The sequence below is a fragment of the Dama dama genome, chromosome 3, assembly GCF_033118175.1.
Source record: "Dama dama isolate Ldn47 chromosome 3, ASM3311817v1, whole genome shotgun sequence".
In the NCBI taxonomy this organism is placed as follows: domain Eukaryota; kingdom Metazoa; phylum Chordata; class Mammalia; order Artiodactyla; family Cervidae; genus Dama; species Dama dama.
In genome coordinates, this window is record NC_083683.1 from 70,358,523 (window position 1) to 70,377,156 (window position 18,634).

Sequence of the window (18,634 nt, forward strand, 5' to 3'; positions counted from 1 at the left end):
AAGAGCTTTCCATTCTTGCTAGTTTGCTAGGCCAGTCAAACTCAGCAGGAAGCCAGAGGCCAAAGGAACTCAGGTGAGTCAGCCCCCAAGGGTATAGAGCCAAATGGAGAAGGACAAAGAGTGAATGAAGGCATGCCAAGAGAGGCTTTAGCAACCCACTGGGCAAGTCAGAGGGAAAAGGGCTCAAGACATAGAGAGGATGTAATGTTTAGTGAATCTAAGGGAGGGACTCTCTGGAGATCCAGAAAAGCAGGGAACGGGGCTGGCCAACTCATCCTGCAGCGGGGGACGCGCAGTAGAAAGGGCAGGAGGTGCAGGGGATTGTGGGCGGGATTGCAGTTGGGCTGTGGGTGTCTGTCTGGGACTCAGATGGCCCTGCTCATGGCTGGAGATGCATCAGGGTCCCTGGGGTGGCGGTTGGGCACATGGGGCTTGCTGAATGGACTCTGCTCTAGGAAAGGGGCTGGTCATTATGAAGACAGCACCGTGGCTCTCCTTAGATCACAGTGGCCCTCCCTAGATGAAGGTCTCGTCACATCAAAGCGGGGATCATTTCCCCGAGTTGCTTCTGGACAGAGGCAGGAAGAGGGCCACGCCGTACTACGGAGGAAGAGCAGCTCCCTCAGGGCGTGTTTGCCGGTCCCCCCACCCCAGCTGCCTGCACCCACAGACTAACTGCACCCACAGGCCTCTACCACCATGTCAGGGATGTCAGTCTTGACGATGTTGCTGTCCCTGTCATAGTAGAGTAGAGAGAGGGGGCGCCGGACGGTGGGCACACAGCAGGACCCGCCTCCGGTGGAGCCGGCAGCCCTGCTGGCCTTGAGAAGGTTGAGCACCGAGGTGTGAAAGGAGGCGGCGATGCCAGGCATGCCCGCCACGTGCAGGGGGCAGTGCCCCGCGCAGAAGTTCATCGCGTAGCCCTCAGGCTGGATGATCCAGTCGTGCCACCCGATCTCCCGGAAGTCCACGAAGAACTCCTGTCGACAGCACATCCGGGGCCTGCCCTGGCAGTCAACGCCTCGACGGCGAACCCGGTGCTTGCCCCCGACTCTCACCCGAGCTGCCACGAAAGGCCTGTGCGCAGCCCCCGCCAGGATGACGGGGCTCCAGGCCGCCTGCCCTTCGGGGGCCAGCTCCAGGGCCAGGTGCCCCAGGCTGCAGGCAGTCTGAGCTTCAGGCCCCAGGAAAAGCTGGTGCCAACCACTGTCGTCTACCTCCAGCAGGTGCTGAGTGGCCGAGGTGAGGTTGGTGTCACGTGGGCTGAGCTCCAGGACCCTCACCTTCAGAGTGCAGCTGGTATTGGGGGGGAGCTGCACAAAGAACATGAGGCGGGCCTGCTGGACCTCCAGGCCGCCAGCTGAGCTGTCGGAGGAGAAGTGGAAATCCAGACGAGTCTGGGTGGAGTTGCAGAGGCCTGTGGACACAAGAAGCCCCCGTCATTCCGCCCTTCTGAGTGTCCGTCCTTCCTGCTGCCTCCCCGTGCATTCCTTCTCAGCCACAGTCCTGGCTTGTTAAGGACCCTTTCCTTCTTAAAGATCTCTTCTCACAACTCTCTTAGGATGCTCAATTTTCTTTTTTTTTTTTGCTTAATTTTCTTTACTGGCTTTTCTTTCTCTGACCATCCCTCCAGTGCAAGAGTTCTTTGGTCGATCTTTGACCTTCATTTCCTCTTTTTTTTTTTTTTTTAACCCTTATTTCCCCAACCGGGATCAAGCGTGCCCACCCCCCCTACAGTGGAAGCTCGGAGTCTTAACCACTGGACCCCCAGGGAAGTCCTGTTTCCTCTTACCCCACACTGAGGGAAGCCCTGACGCACAGTTGTGGGCAGCCAGCACAAATCTTATGCTGGTGATTCCCGAATCTGTCAGTCCAGTTCAGACCATTTTGCACCTTAGGAATCACCAAGCTTCATGCCTAAACTTCCAACTGCTTAATTTTGCCACATTCTGTAGCATTGCAGAAATCATTGTTTTCCTCCCTACATACCTCTCTTTCTGTTCTTAGAATTGGTGGCACCATTGCTTTGCTTATCATCTTTAGAAACCCTAAGATCACCTCCCTTATTCTCCACAGCCAGTTCCTCACCAGAGTGGTTCTGATGACTGGCATAAGGACTTACCTGGCTGTCCAGTGGTTAAGACTCCATGCTTCTAGTGCGAGGGGTGTGGGTTCAATTCCTGGTCAAGGAACTAGGATCCCACATGCTGTGTAGCTCAACCAAAAAAAAAAAAAAAAAGGCTCTGCATTTCTGCCTGTACCTATTACTGTTGCCTGATTTCCCCTCTTCATCTCTCACCTGACCTACTGAAACACATTAATTGGATTTCTGTTCCCTCCACTCCTGCTCTTGTCAGGATCACTAACACCTTCCACGTTGCCGTATCCAGATGGCTTCATCTCTATATTCGCCTTACCTGGACTTCAAGCAGCTGTTTGACACAGTTGACCATTCCCTCCTTCTGGAAATATTTCCTTCTCTTGGCTTTCGTGACTCTGGCTACTCCATCTTGGTCTCTTTGACTGACAGCTTGTCTTCTTCTGCCTGACCTCTAACTGTTTGGAGGTCCTCAACTCCCTTCTCTTCTCTGTCTGTGCTCTCTCCCAGAAAGATCCCATCAGTTCCCTTGGCTTTCAGTCTCATCCATATGCTGATAACTCCCTGGACACCTACATCTGTGGCCCTGACCTCTCCCTGAGGCTCAGGCTTGTATATCCAGCCGCAGATCTGATATTCCACTAGGGTATCCAAATGCTATCTCAAACTTTTCAAGTTCAGAGAAGAACTCTAGGCTTATCCTCCCCGACCCCCAACTCAAACCTGTTCCTTCTTCAATCTTCCCTTTCCCTATAAAAGTATTGCTTAAACCAAAGTCTTGCTTGCCCTCATTCCCTTCTGTGAAATAATCTGCAGACCTGTCAACTGTATCTCCAGTTCACAATATAATTTCACTTAACCCCACCTCCTCTATCATACATTAGTTCAACCCACAGTCATCTTTTTCCTGAACTATGGCAATAGCTTGCCAAGTGGTTGGTTCACTCTTGCCCACAAAACCACATTAGTCAGAGTAATTTTTTTTTTCTGGCTGTGTTACGTGGCATGTGGGATCTCCGTTTCCTAACCAGGGATCGAACTCAACACCTACTGCAGTTGAAGCACGGAGTCTTAACCACTGGACCACCAGGGAAGTCCCAGAGTAATTTTTTTATAGCATAAATCTGATCAGCTTAATCCTCTCAGCCTAAAACCCTTCAAAGGCTTCCCATTGCTATTTGAATAAAATCTAAACCCCTTAACAGGGACTTCCCTGGTGGTCCTGTGGTTAAGAATCCACCTTCCAAGGCAAAGGACGTGAGTTCAATCTCTGATCCTTGGGGAGCTAAGATCCCACATGCTGTGGTGCAGCTAATCCCGAGTGCCACAACTGGAGAAACCCAGCCACCACAAGGAAGAGCCTGCACACTAGAATGAAGACTCAGAACAGCCAAAGTTAGAATAAATAAACCCCCTGACATTCTTGCCTAGAGGAATCCATGGACAGAGGAGCCTGGCGGGCTACGGTCCATGGACACTCAGAGTCAGACACAACTCAAGCAACTTAGCACACACACACAGCCTAGAAAACTTGTATGATTAGGCATTCTGCCACTTAAAGACTATATTCTACCTGTACTGTTTTTTTTCTGTTCCTTGAACTCTTACGAAGCATGGACCCACCTCATGGTCTTTGCACTTGCTATTTCCCCTGCCTGGAATGTCTTTCCAAGAATGTTGAATGACTGGCTCCTTCTTGCCATTCAGCTCAAATTTGCTTCTTTAGAGGGGCTTCCCTGACTGACCTAGCTAAAACAGCCTTCAACTTTACCTTCATCTCTTTAATACACCATCCTGTTTAACTGGTCTTTATAGCCACTGTCTCTCTCTGTAATCATCTTGGCTTTTTTGTTCATTTGTTGACTATATGCTTCTCCCTCCCGCTTCTTCCCCCATCCCCACTCCCAGCCAGAATGTAAACTCCACAAAGGTACAGACCATGTCTGTGTGGCTCACCACTGTATCCCTAGCACCTGGTATATAATAGGCATTCAATAAACACTTTTTGAGTGGATGGCTTTTCGTTCTTTTTTTTAATTCATTTTTTTTTTTTTTAATGAACCATTTTTAAAGTCTGTTTTGAACTTGTTACAACATAGCTTCTGGTTTATGCTTTGGTTTTCAGCTGCGAGGTATGTGGGATCTTAATTCCCTGAGTAGGGATTGAATCCCCATCTCCTGTGTTGAAAGGTAAAGTCTTAACCACCGGACTGCCAGGGAAGTCAGGTCTTTCATTCTTATTTTATGCTGACATCAGAATTATTTTCCAAAAGGCTAGATCATAAAATTCATAGTTTAAAAAGACTTATTGATGAATACACCTGTTTTAGGAGGCAATTAAATGCCATTATGCTTTGGCCTTAGTGACCCCTTTTTAAAATTTAAGTAAAGAATGCTTTATCGTGGGAATGTCACTGATACGCTCATGGGCATAAAAGAACAGAAACTAAAATTCAACTAGACTTGGTGTGAATTGTAGAGCCTGGAATATGGTTGTTCTAGACAGCTCTGAAAGTCTGCAAGATCTCAGTCATCTCAGTTTCCCTATGGAAGTCTCGCTTCTCCTCTTTCCGTGGATCTACCTCTTTTGCCTCGCTGTGAGCTTCCTCAGGTCTCTAAACGGTGGCCCCCGCTCCTGAGTCTACAGAACTTTTAACTTAGCTCTTCCTAGCTAAGTGATCTGATTCTTTAGTGTTCCAATTCCAAAATCCTAAAAGAAGAGTCTGACTGGCTCAGGTAATCTTTTCTTGTTAGGTCACTAAGCGCCCTTACCTTTCAGAACCTCGTAAGTCACCCCAGTCATGGCTCGCAGACACAGAACCAGCAGGGGCCGTGGTGGACTCCTACATCGATGACCATCGGTGAACAACGCCTCCCAATATTCACGGTTTTGTGCGAACCCTTCCCATATTAATTCTGGGCTTGGCCCCTGACTTGATTTGGCCAAAGACAGGTAGGCAAGCACAGTGCAAGTAGATGCTTAATAAGTACTTAATAAGTACTTTGAGGCTTCCTCCTCTTGGAAGGAAACCTTTATTTTATTTATTTTTTATTTTTTTGAAACCTTTATTTTAAATTGCTTTTTTTCATTTGGCTGCATGTGGGACCTTAGTTCCCTGACTGGTTATTGAACCTGCGCCCCCTGTATTGGAGGTGTGGGGTCTTAACTCCTGGACTGCCAGAGGAGTCCAGGAAACCGCTAAATGCTTTAAAGATGCTTGGGCTAGACTACGGAATGGTGAGGATCCATGTGGAGAGAGACGTCGGAAGATCAGAGGCCCTCCTAGAGATTTCAGCCCCATCTGAGAACGCAATTACTTGAATGACCTCAGCGATCCCACATCAAGTGAAAGAACTGTCCAGAATAAGTCCAGTCAAACTATAAAATCACAGAAAATACTGATTTTTTTTTTCCTTTAAGCCTCAATGTTTGAGCTGATCTGCTCTAATAATGGATAACTAAAACAGAAATAAGTATCCGAAGTGGGGTACACCATAGCGAAGGCTTAAAATGTACAGTACAGGCTTAGGGACTGGGTGTCAGACAAGGGATGGAAGGACAGCAGGGAGACTGTCAGTGAAGGCAGGAAGGACAGTGAGGAATCGCTGTTGGAAGCTAGAGAAAGGGGAACCTGTGTTATGTATTGGCTATCGTCTCTGGTAACTTGGAAGCTAGAAATGGTATCTAACAAAGTTGTGAATTTAGCTAAGGATATTTCTGGGCAGAACGTTGAAAGTGCCAATTGGCTTATTTTAGCTGCCTATGATAAGGCATCTCAAGAGTGAGATGAACTAAAAAAGGAACTGTTCAATGTTCAAGCAGAATTTAGAGAAAAACTTTCCAACAGGACTTGTTAGATTGAACAATAAAATATTTCTTCATTCCTCAACTCTGGCAAAAGGTTCTCAAACTAAGAAATGGTCTTAGGGCAAAAATCAATCCCAGGACACTGCAGGTAAAACATGGCTTCAGAGGTATGATCAAAACAGTAAAGGGTAAGCTCTAAGACCTTTTGTTAAGATCTAACATCTTTGCTAAGATTTTTTTTTTTTTCTTGGTCACACTAGTTCCCCAGCCAGGGATGGAACCAGCGCTGCTGCAGTGGAAGCACAGAGTCTTAATCACTGGGCCACCAGGGAAGTTCAAAGATCTAAAACGTAAGATGTTTCTCTATAGATTCTCTCAGCTAGACAGAAGGGCTTCTAAGAATCTTATCCCCCAACACCCTGACTTGTAACCTAAAGACGGACATCTGTCTTGATAGAATGGAGGGCCTTTTGTCTGACTGAGTAGACTATAATTTATCATTTAGAAGGCTCACAGAGTGTTAAAGAGAACTTTAATAGTGAAAGCAGCACCAATTTGGACTAAAAGAGATAGAGATGATTCAGAATGAAAAGAAGTCTCCAGGTCTCCAGGCCCCCAACTCTTTTGGGCAGATACAGGCTGAGAAAACTGCTCAGCTGCAAACACAGGCCACTTCTTATTTAAAAGGAAAGACATCTGGGGCTGGCACTATGGGTTGAGAGAGCGGATCTAGAAGCCTAGGAGAGCAATGGTGGGCTCTTCTTAAGAGGAGAGGAAAATCGCAGAAAAAGGCCTTAACCAAAGGAACTTCCAGACTGAGGGTAGAATTTTCATGGACCAGTGACTGCTCTGCGTCTTCCTCCCGTCTCCCATTTTGAACAGGTGTATCTACTATGGTTATTCCATTCCTGTCTCAGCATTGTACATTAGGTATGTGGGAAGCAGATAACTTGAATTTTTAGGTCAAAGGCAGTGTTGTGCTGGTAAATATTTAACAACTGGATTCCAGAGTGGGGGGAAAAGGCACTGACTAACAGCGTTAGCCAATTTCTGAGGAATACATTCTCCTACACTGGCCAATTTCAGACTGCCAGTGTGATACCGCTGGATGCACCGTTGGCAGATGTTCACCATCAGGCTTCAAGAGCCAGTCTGAGCCAGTGTCAGGACACCACCGGAGGTTCTTCCCCCGGTTTCTCCGGGGCCCCAAGCTCCTTCTCTTTGTATCTCCAGCAAGAACAATTCTCAGATCCTCTCTTTCACACAATGGTGGAGATGATAGCTTAAATTGGAATGAAAACTTAAAACTAATAAAATATTTAAATATAAAAGATAGGATCCAGGGATCAGTCATTCTCACCTCCAAAGTTCATTTTGGGTCACACCCCCTCAGCCTGAATGTTGTATTCATTCATTGATTAGCAAATATGGAAAGTATATAGACTTTAAAGTCAGAGAGAACTATGTTTGAATTCTGCCCTTTGTAAGCTGTATGACCTTGGCCATGTAAATTATCTTCGAGTTTCAGTTTCTGCATTCTTAAGATGGGAATGATAAAATGTTAGTCGCTCTTTGCGACCCCGTGGACTGTAGCCTGCCAGGCTCCTCTGTCTGTGGAATTCTCCAGGCTAGAATACTGGAGTGGGTTGCCGTTTCCTTCTCCAGGGGATGTTCCTGACCCAGGGATCGAGTCTGGGTCTCTGGCATTGCAGGCAGATTCTTTACCGTCTGAGTGACCAGGGAATGATAAAGTCTACTTTATGCCAGGATTAACTGAGAGGAGGCAGGTACAATAAACACCTGGTAATGGTCATTCCTGCCATGGTGTGCAGGACGTGGGCCAAGCATCAGGGACACAAAGGTGAGAAAAGCCGACCAGGAGGCACAGAGGTGAGGAAGCCACCTGCCAATGCAAGGGACAGGGATTCGACCTGTGAGCTGGGAAGATCCCACATGCGAGGAGCAACTAACCCCATGAGCCACAACGACTGAGCTCACGCGCTGCAACCCCCGAAGCCCTCACGCCTGGAGCGTGCGCTCTGCAACAAGAGAAGCCACAGCAGTGAAGACCCAGGGCAACAAAAAATAAAACAAATACTGAAAAAAATGAATTCATAAGGCTTAGTTGCAGATAGGATGGTAACAGCAATAAATAATAATAAAAACAACCAGGATTGTGGTTTTCAAAGGACTCAAGGTTTCACGGCCACTGTCCACTTTGTGTTCATCCACTCCAAACTGCCTTCAGCTCCAAATGCAGTCCCTTACTTCAGATTTTTACTCGTGTGTTTCCATTTAGGATGTTGTTGACCATTTTTCACCCACTGACATTAGACTTCCTGTGCAATCTAGCCTGTTTGTAAACTGCTGAGGGACTCGCCTGTCCTGCCAGGCCCAGTGACTGACTTCTGGCCATCAAGTACTTGTGTCCATATCCAGCATTCATTTCATTCTGCCTTGTATTCTAAGTAATTTATTCCTAGCAGTATCAATTAAACTCTTCATGGGCAGGAGCTGAGTCTTCTAAGTTCCCTCGAACCTTCTCCTTTCTAAGTGAAAGAAAGTGAAAGTGTCAGTCGCTCAGTCGTGTCCGACTCTTCGCAACCCCACGTACTGCAGTCTGCCAGGCTCCTCTGTCCGTGGGTTTCTCCAGGCAAGAATACTGGGGTGGGTTGCCATTCCCTTCTTCAAGGGATCTTCCTGACCCAGGGATTGAACCTGGGTCTTCTGCACTGCAGGCAGATTCTTTACTGTTTGGGCCCCCAGGGAAGCCCATCCTTTCTAAGCACATTAATTAGTTCACTTAATTCTCTCAACTATCCTCTCATTATCTCTGTTCTGCAAATGAGAAAACTATCAACAACCCAGGACATATATTAACAAGTGGCTGAGCCGGAATTTGAGCCCAGTTTATCTGGCTCCAGAGTTTGTGTTCTATATTATGAGCAGAAACCCTTTTCTGAGCTGGAATAGGGTCTCATTCATCACTGGGGACTCTAGACATGGCCAAGCTGACCTACAGAATGGTTTGGTTGTTCGTCAAGCATCCACTCTGTTTGCAAGAGGCAGAGTGGTATGATGGTCAAGGTCAAGGATTTGAGACCTAGGCTGTCTGGTTCCACCTCCTACTGGTCATATGACCTTGAGCTAGCTACTCCACCTCTTTGAGCGTCAGTTTCATAACTTCTAAAATACAGACAACAATAGTATTTGCCTACCTGACTTGCGAGGCTCTTAAGGAGTTAGTATCTGTAAAAGGCTTAGAACACTGTAAACATTGTACGTGTGTGTGTTTAGTCACTTCAGTCACGTCCGACTCTTTGCAACCCTATGGATTGTAGCCTGCCAGGCTCCTCTGTCCATAGGATTCTCCAGGCAAGAATACTGCAGTGGGTTGCCATGTCCTCCTCCAGGGGATCTTCACGACCCAGGGATCGAACCCGAGTCTTGTATGTCTCCTGCATTGCAGGCAGGTTCTTTACCGCTGAGCCATTGGGGAAGCCCAAATATTGTATAAGGGTTAGTTATTTCTACTATACACTAGTCTCTGGTGATAACGTGAGGAATAAATGACAGTTCCTGAACTCAAAGGGTTGAACTCTATGGGAAGACAGACTTCATAGAAAACCTGGAAACAGGCAATTCCACAAGGAAGGTCCAGGTTCCGGGTGAGGGTATGGGAGCCACAGGAGAGGGGGCCCCTCAGCCTTAAGTCAGGGTGGGCGTTTTCAGGATAGGAGTGCTGGGTCTTGAAGGAAGTAAATGCCGACCAAGGGAAAGGGACCAGGATTGGGAAGGGCCTTCTAAACCTAAGACAAAACTTGCAAGAAGCTCAGAGGCAAGAGAGATCATTTGTTTAAGTTCTGTTTCTCAGATCCTGTCTCTGAATTCTTTTTTTTTTTTTTTTTGGCCCCACCTTGAGGCTTCTGAGATCTTAGTTCCTCAGCCAGGGATTGAACCTGGGCCCTCAGCCATGAGGGTGCAGAGTCCTAAGCCACCGGCATGCATGCTCAGTCACGTCCCACTTTCTGTGACCCCATGGACTGCAGCCCGCCCACCAGGCTCCTCCATCCATGAAATTTTCCAGGCAAGAAAAATGAAATTGGTTGCCATTTCCTACTCCGAAACCTCTGGACCACCAAAGAATTCCCCTGTCTCTGAATTCTTGATATTCTCTCCAGCTGCCCACTAAATTCTCTACCCCCAGCCCCGTTTTGATCTATCCTTTAAATATATTTCTGAGCCCCATTTTTACCCTGTTCTGATGTAGGGACCCAAGGTCACCAAGCAAGAGGACAGGAGTCGGTGGAGCGAAATTGTAATTGGAGTTTTTCACTTTTCTACCTCTTACCCAAATGAGGTATCTGGGGGGACGGGGTACAGACAGGCTGGATCCTGGGGCCAGAGGAGGGACAGACTCTGCAGTTCCCAGACCCTGAGTCCAGGCTCAGGAAGTGGTTGGGCTCACATCACAGCCTGTGGAAGTGAGTGGGGCCTGCAGAGAGAGGAACCAGGGGAGATGGGGTAGGCAGTCTCAAAGAGAAGTGAAAGGTACCCACTTCTCAGGTGCCCACGGGTCAAGTCTAAACTATAAGGGAGCGCTTGGGTGGGTGGGGGTTGGGAGCCTGGGATTAGGAGACTACAGGCTGTGGGAGGCCAGAGTTGGGATGGGTTTGGGGAGAAAGTCAGAGGTTAGATATCAGGGAGGAAGCTTTTCGTTTCCTGAGGAGATCGAGTTTGGGGGAAGATCTACAGGCCAAGAACCCACCTGTCTCGGCAAAGCTGATGATGTCATACTCCTGGCCCCCGTCGGCTTCCGGAAGCGCCCCCTGCGGGGGCCCGTGGAGGCGCTGCAGGGCCGCCCGCAGGGCAGCTCGGGACACCGGCCGGCCCAGGGTGGGGCGCTGGCTGAGGCGCAGCTGGTCCAAGATGCGCCTCTTGGCCAGGTTAAGCAGCAGCTCCCGGTGGCTCTCCACGTCCAAGGCCAGCTCCCCGCAGGCTGGACACTGTCTGCCAGCTCTGGGAGCGGCCCCCATGGCTGCAGCCAGGACCTGGACGGCCAGGAACAAGGAGCAGATCATCGCCAAGGGGCCTGCTTGAGCTCCGCGCCTGAGACAGAGCTGCAGCCCCGGGCTTCAGGGTCTCGGCTCCTTCCCTGCCGGCCGCCGGGGACCCCGGAAGCAGAGTGTGTCCAGCTGGCATGAACCCTGGCTGGAGGGGGTAGCGCAGTCAAACCTCCAGCTTGAGAGATGAAGTCAGTTACAGGTAGAAGCTGGCAGAAGCCTCATCGCCAACGAAAGTGCAGCGTGGGGGATGTGAGGCGAGGTTGGCTCCGCTGTCCCTCGGCCAACTTTGGGAGAGAGTGGGTTACCCGTGTGGGCCGCCAGGCCTGGGGACAAAGGTCAGAGATGAAATTCCTCTTCGGATTGATAGCCTTGCTCGGAAGCCTGGCAGTAGGGGGTGGGAGTGGGGTGTGGAGATCAGAGGTTTAAAGATAGAACGTTAGAACATGGCTTTCAAACGTGAGGGGGTCATGGGCAGGACGCTGTAGGTCATTGTCATGTAGGTTGTGGAGAGTTCATTTTCCACTGCCTGGGCCTTCTCAAAGCCCTGCCGCCCTCTCGCCCCTCCCAGAGGCTCACAGTCCACACTCCTCTGTAGCCCCGGGTTGGGTTTTGCCCTGTGGGGCTCACAGTCACCTCCAGTCTGACGGTTAAAGGAGGGGAAGGGCACTGTTCTAGCCAGGTCTTCTGGGTCCTCAGAGGGAGGTCTGAAGTGGAGAAGGAGCGTGAGATCTAGACTGCCTCAGACTTGGAGGTTTCTCCTCTTCAGGAAAATACATTCTGAGATTTCTCAGAATTCCTGGTGTTCTACCCCAAAGGTCCTGAGTAGCAGGTCTCCAAGGACAAGCCTCTGCGCCCACAGCCGGGATTTACCTGGCAGGGGTGGGCAGGTGGAGTTAGGAATAAAGGTTTTCAAGCCAGATGGCCTGGGTTAAAATTCTGTCTCTTCCTTTCATAAGCCGTATGACTGTGGGCAAACAACCTGACCTCTCTTACTTCAATTTCTTCATCAGAGAAATGGGAAAAATGGTCATTCATGATTCCAAAATCCAAAAAACCTTGTAATCCATACTACTTTGGAGGTAGTTCATATGGCAGCTAAACCTGACCTGAAGAGAAGTGTGGTTATTTGTGGTCTTTTAAAAACTCATCCTGGAGGGGAGTTCCCTGGTGGTCCAGTGGCTAAGACTCTGCACTCCTGATATAGGGGGGCTGGGTTCGATCCCTGGTCAGGGAACTAGATCCCACATGCCACAACTAAGATTCTATGCAGCCAAATAAATTAAAATAAAATGTTTAAAAAATAAAAATAAAAACTCATCCTGGAGACTATGTGTATATTTTTACTCCAGAAATATTGATTATGGGTGATTAATATATGTACCATTTTACTTTTCTATTTTTATGTTTTGGCCACGTACCCCATGGCTTGTGGGATCTTAGGTCCCGGACTAGGGATTGAACCTGTGCCCTTGGTAGTGCAAGTGCAGGGTCCCAATCACCGGACTGCCAGGGAATCCCCCATTTTACCTTTCTGGAACCTGAAATTTCCCAAACTCTGAAACATGTCTGGCCCTATGGATTTTGAATATAGAATTACAGATCTTTAATGATTTTCTGAGAGTTTTGAAATTTAAATAATTTTATAAGGTACTTACACTGGCTGGCACAGAATAAGTGCTTAATTAAAGGTTTTTTTTTTTTTTTTTTGCTTAAAACAACAGAAATTTATTCTTGTACTGGTCTGAAAGACAGAAATCCAAAATCTGGATAGTTGTTGTTTAGTCACTAAGCCGTTTTTGACTCTTTATGATTTCATGTAATGTAGCCTGCCAGGCTCCTCTGTCCATGGGATTTCCCAGGCAAAAATACTGGAGTGGGTTCCCATTTCCATCTTCACAAAGTTCTTGGTGGTTGTTGTTAATATTTATTTTATTTATTTGACTGCACCAGGGTGTTTTTGTTTCATTTTTTTGGTCACTTTTTGCGTCATGCGGGATCATAGATTCCCTACCAGGGATCGAACCCATGCCCCCTGCATTGGAAGCACGAAGTCTTAGTCACTGAACCACCAGGGAAGTCTCTTAATTAAAGTTTATTATTATTCTTGCTACATACTTTTTTAAAAAATACATTTTAACTTTGCATAGGGTCAAGTTTTTTAAAAATTTTATTTATTTTTGGCTGTGCTGCATTGCTGCGTGGGGGCTTTCTCTAGTTGTGGAGCGTGGCTTCTCTTGTTGCAACACACAGGGTCCAGAGCAGAGGCTTAGAAGTTGTGGCGTATGATCTTAGTTGCTCCCTAGCATGTGGAATCTCCCCGGACCAGAGATCAAAACCATATCCTCTGCATCGGCAGGCAGGTTCTTAACCACTAGACCACCAGGGAAGTCTGCTACGTCGATTTGTTTGTGGGCCAGAGTACCCTCACCCCTAGATGTGCTGAAGAAATTCTGCCAATATTTGCCCTCCTGGGCTCTGCTTTCTTAGATGCCGTGCCCCCAGTCACCATCTGCGGTGCAGTCACTTAACAAGTCGTCCGCTGCCATTATATTCTTAGCATTGCACACAGGACCTATAACACAGGTGGTCAAGACACTTATTGGATGAATAAATGCTAGTGTACAGGCTGGTTATCAGAAATCACACGTGATTGAATTTTTCTGTGTCACAGTTTACTAGCTCTTCAACAGGGGCTCATCTTTTCTTCTTCTTTTTTTTTGCCATAAAGTGTACGAGAATTTAGTTTCCTGATCAGGAATGGAACCTTCACCCCCTGCACTGAAGCACACAGTCTGAACCCACTGGACTGCCGGGGAAGTCCCTCTTCTGTTTTCATACCTGTGATAGAAGCAGATTTATTATTTAGTTTCTAGTATAGGTTTATTTATTTATAAAATAAGGGTTTTACTGAATTTTAACAAAAAATTCACATAACATAAAATTCACCCTTTAAAGTATATAATTCAGCAGTTTTTAGTACATTCACAGAGTTCTGAAAAAATCACTGTTATCTAATGTGAGAATCATTTCATCATTCCCCAAAGAAAACCTGTACCTATTAGTAGTCATTTTCTAGTAATCTTCCAACCGACAGGAATTGATCTTATATCTAACATTTTAATATTCCTAATTTCATTCTTGGATATAACTTTACCTGGAGGTTGGGAGAAATAGTTACATTGCTATTTGTTTCATGTCTTAACGACATTATGCACTTCCCAGACCCCCTCAGACTCTAAGATGATTTCAGCTGCTCCTCTTCTCTCTGACAAACAGTCGGGAAATAAGAGGTCGGCAAACGCAGGAGAGAGAGCAGGGTTCGCTTCACGTTTCTGCCTTAGCTGTTCCTCAGTTACTGCATGTGTCCCTGAAAGGCCCTACTGATGCACTCTGCATTATGACACACAGATCCTTTGAAACCTGCCCTTTTCACTCACTCTTCTTTTTTTAAAATTTTATTTTATTAAAGTATAATTGCTTTACAATATTGTGTTAGTTTCCGCTGTACAATAAAGTGGATCAGCTGTATGGACGCATACATCCCCTCCTCGAGTCTCTCCCAACCCACCCCACCACTCCAGGGCGTTACAGAGCACTGACCTGACTCCCTGGGCTAACAGCAGCTTCCCACTGTTTTATACATGGTAGTGTATATATGTCAACGCTATCTTCCCAGTTCACCCTGCCTTCCCCTCGCCCCCACCGTGTCCAGTTGCATTTCTAACAGTGTAGTGATTAAGAGCAGTTAATGAAGATAAAATGTCTCAGTTCAAATGTGGAATTTTCCTGGACCAGGGATCGAACTGGTATCTCCTGCACTGGCAGGCAGATTCTTATCCATTACACCAGCAGGGAAGCCCAGGGTTCCTTCTCTTATAAAATGAGTACAAGGGCAATACCTACTGTTTTGAGGATTAAATTGAAAGAACAGATGTAGAATGCTACATATCCTATACTCCATGTACATATATTGTTGTTGTTGTTTAGTTGCCTTAGTCCCTAAGTTGTGTCTGATTCTTTTGCAACCCCATGGATTGTAGCCTGCCAGGCTCCTCTAACCGTGGGATTTCCCAGGCAAGAATACTGGAGTGGATTGCCATTTCCTTCTCCAGGGTATCTTCCCAAACCAGGGATAGAACCTGCATCTCCTGAGTATGTCTCCTGCATTGGCAGACAGATTCTTTACCACTGAACCACCAGGGAAGTCCTATATACATACATACATATATAACATGAATACAAATATTAGCGATTATTTCCTCCGGGCCATCACTGCCTCCTGCCTCCAAATTGAAAAACTGGACATTGCTGATTTTTGAAGGAAAGGAGAATTTCTTTTTTTTTTTTTTTTTTTGGAGAATTTCTTATCTTTACAACCTTGTTGGTTATCCATTGCCTCACTGATGAACTCTAACTTATATTCTTCAAGGTTAGCTGAAATTTCACCTTTAGCATCTCTGTAGCTCATTTGATCTCACTTACGTCTAAGAACTAAACGCTCCTTCATGTGTTTCCACAGCACATTGAACACCTCTCTATTATAGCACGTTTGTTGCTGTTCTTTAGTCACTAAATCATGTCTGACCCTTTGCAACCCTATGGACTGTAGCCCACCAGGCTCCTCTGTCCATGGGATTTCCCAGGCAAGAACATGCAAATGGGTTGCCATTTGCAACCCTGACCCAGGGATCTTCCTGACCCAGGGATCTAGCCTCCATCTCCTGCATTGGCAGATGGATTCTTTACCACTGAGCCATCAGAGAAGCCCCATATGTGTGTGTGTGTGTGTGTGTGTGTATACATATATATATATATAATATTAATACAAATATTAGCTGTTTGTCTCTTAGATCTCCTGCATTGACAGATGGGTTCTTTACCACTAGCACCACTACATAATAAATATGTAATGACTGAATTCTATCCATGTACGACTACAATGCTTTGAGGGAGTTAGTAAAGAAATGATGCAAATACATGTAATCAGTAACTAAATTGATTCTGCTTAGGATGGACAGTGTGGGGGAAGTTGCAAATTTAAGATGATCTTTTAAAAAAGAATTGTGTGTTAAAGGGTGGTGGTGTGAAGCGGTGATTTTAAACAGGATGGACTTAAACCAACTGTTAGTTCAGTTCAGTTAAGTCATTCAGTTATGTCTGACTCTGCAACCCCATGGACTGCAGCATGCCAGGCCTCCCTGTCCATCGCCAACTCCCGCAGTTTACTCAAACTCATGTCCATTGAGTAGGTGATGCCATCCAACCATCTCATTCTCTTTCGTCCCCTTCTGCCCTCAATCTTTCCCAGCGTCAGGGTCTTTTCAAATGAGTCAGCTCTTCACATCAGGTGGCCAAAGTATTGGAGTTTCAGCTTCAGCATCAGTCCTTCCAATGAACACCCAGGACTGATCTCCTTTAGGACAGACTGGTTGGATCTCCTTGCAGTCCAAGGGACTCTCAAGAGTCTTCTCCAACATCACAGTTCAAAAGCATCAATTTTTCGGCGCTCAGCTTTCTTCACCGTCCAACTCTCACATCCATACATGACTACTGGAAAAACCATAGCTTTGACTAGACGGATCTTTGTTGGCAAAGTAATGTCTCTGCTTTTTAATATGCTGTCTAGGTTGGTCAAACTTTTCTTCCAAGGAGCAAGCATCTTTTAATTTCATGGCTGCAGTCACCATCTACAGTGATTTTGAAGCCCCCCAAAATAAAAGTCTCTCAATGTTTCCAGTTTCCCCATCCATTTGCCAGGAAGTGATGGGACTAGATGCCATGATCTTAGTTTTCTGAATGTTGAGTTTTAAGCCAGGTTTTTCACTCTCCTCTTTCATTTTCATCAAGAGGCTCTTTAGTTCTTTACTTTCTGCCATAAAGGTGGTGTCATCTGCATATCTGAGGTGATTGATATTTCTCCCAGCAATCTTGATTCCAGTTTCTGCTTCATCCAGCCCGGCGTTTCACATGATGTACTCTGCATATAAGCTAAATAAGCAGGGTGACAATATACAGCCTTGATGTACTCCTTTCCTGATTTGGAACCAGTCTGTCGTTCCACGTCCAGTTCTAACTGTTTCTTCGTGACCTGCATACAGATTTTTCAAGAGGCAGGTCAGGTGGTCTGGTATTCCCATCTCTTGAAGAATTTTCCAGTGTTTGTTGTGATCCACACAGTCAAAGGCTTTGGCATAATCAATAAAGCAGGAGTAGATGTTTTTCTGGAACCCTCTTGCTTTTTCAGTGATCCAACAGATGTTGGCAATATGATCTCTGGTTCCTCTGCCTTTTGTAAAACCAGCTTGAACATCTGGAAGTTCATGGTTCACGTACTGTTGAAGACTGGCTTGGAGAATTTTGAACATTACTAGCATGTCAGATGAGTGCAACTGTGCGGTAGTTCAAGCATTCTTTGGCATTGTCTTTCTTTGGGATTGGAATGAAAACTGACCTTTCCCAGTCCTGTGGCCACCGCTGAGTTTTTCAAATTTGCTGGCATATTGAGTGCAGCACTTTCACAGCAGCATCGTCTTTTAGGATTTGAAATAGCTCAACTGGAATTCCATCACCTCCACTAGCTTTGTTCACTAGTGATGCTTCCTAAGGCCCACTTGGACTTCACATTCCAGGATGTCTGGGTCTAGGATGGTGATCAGACCATTGTGATGATCTGCGTCATGATGATCTTTTTTGTACAGTTCTTCTGTGTATTCTTGCCACCTCTTCTTAATATCTTCTGCTTCTGTTATGTCCATACCATTTCTATCCTTTATGGTGCCCATCTTTGCATGAAATGTTCCCTTCGTATCTCTACTTTTCTTGAAGAGATCTCTAGACTTTCCCATTCCATTGTTTCCCTCTTTTTGCGCTGATTGCTGAGGAAGGCTTTCTTCTCTCTCCTTTGGAATAGCTGTCTGAGGAGGCCTTACACACAGCTATGAAAAGAAGTGAAAGGCAAAGAAGAGGAAAGATATACTCATTTGAAACCTACTTTATGTAGAGTTAAATTTTTACATCAGGGAAAAAAATGGACACTTACCTACCACATGATCTTTATCCATTTATACTACAAGTATCTACTTCATATACGCGGTTTTGGGAGCAGGAGTTACAGTCCTAGGTGAAAGGCTCTTTTTAAAGTACTCTGTAAACTTAAAATTTTCAGTTATCAGTATCATGTTTAAATCAAGGGTGACTCAGACAGGCTTGATCTGTTTCAGGTGAACTAAGGGGCGCCGTGGATCTGGATTGGCGGCTGCAGACATAGGTAAGGCAGCGGCGGCGACAGAGTGAGCGTGAGTGAGCGCGCCGGGTCGGTGGGTGAACACGCAGGGGGCGTCCGCAGGCGTGGAGAAGGCACACAGGAAGCACCGTGGCGCCCGGCGCAGGACGCGGTGACGACTACGCCGGACGTGCTGACGTCGGGCGCAGGCCGCAGCGGGGGGCGGACTCCGGGCCTTTCTTCCCCTTCTGGTTTTCCCCCTCCCCCCTTTTCTCCCTGTCCGGGGTTGGTTTCCCCCTTGTCTCCCCCTCTCCCCCTTCCTTCCCAAGCCCCTTTCCCCTCCCCCGCCCCAGTCCCCCCTGCTCCCCCGCCCTGGGCCCTGGGGGAACCCCCGCTGAGAAGAGCCCGCCCCCAGAAGCGCGCCGCCGCCGGCCGTCGGG

General features: G+C 46.9%; 1 protein-coding gene across 1 annotated transcript; it reads right to left on the minus strand.

Moving 5' to 3' along the window:
• Window positions 1-671: 671 nt before the first annotated feature.
• Window positions 672-10,987, minus strand: INHBC (inhibin subunit beta C). The gene is made up of 2 exons (XM_061123337.1): window positions 10,675-10,987; window positions 672-1,417 (listed from the first exon to the last, which is right to left on the minus strand). The coding sequence occupies exons 1-2, from the start codon at window positions 10,985-10,987 to the stop codon at window positions 672-674; spliced, it is 1,059 nt and encodes a 352-aa protein (XP_060979320.1).
• Between the last annotated feature and the right edge of the window lie 7,647 nt (window positions 10,988-18,634).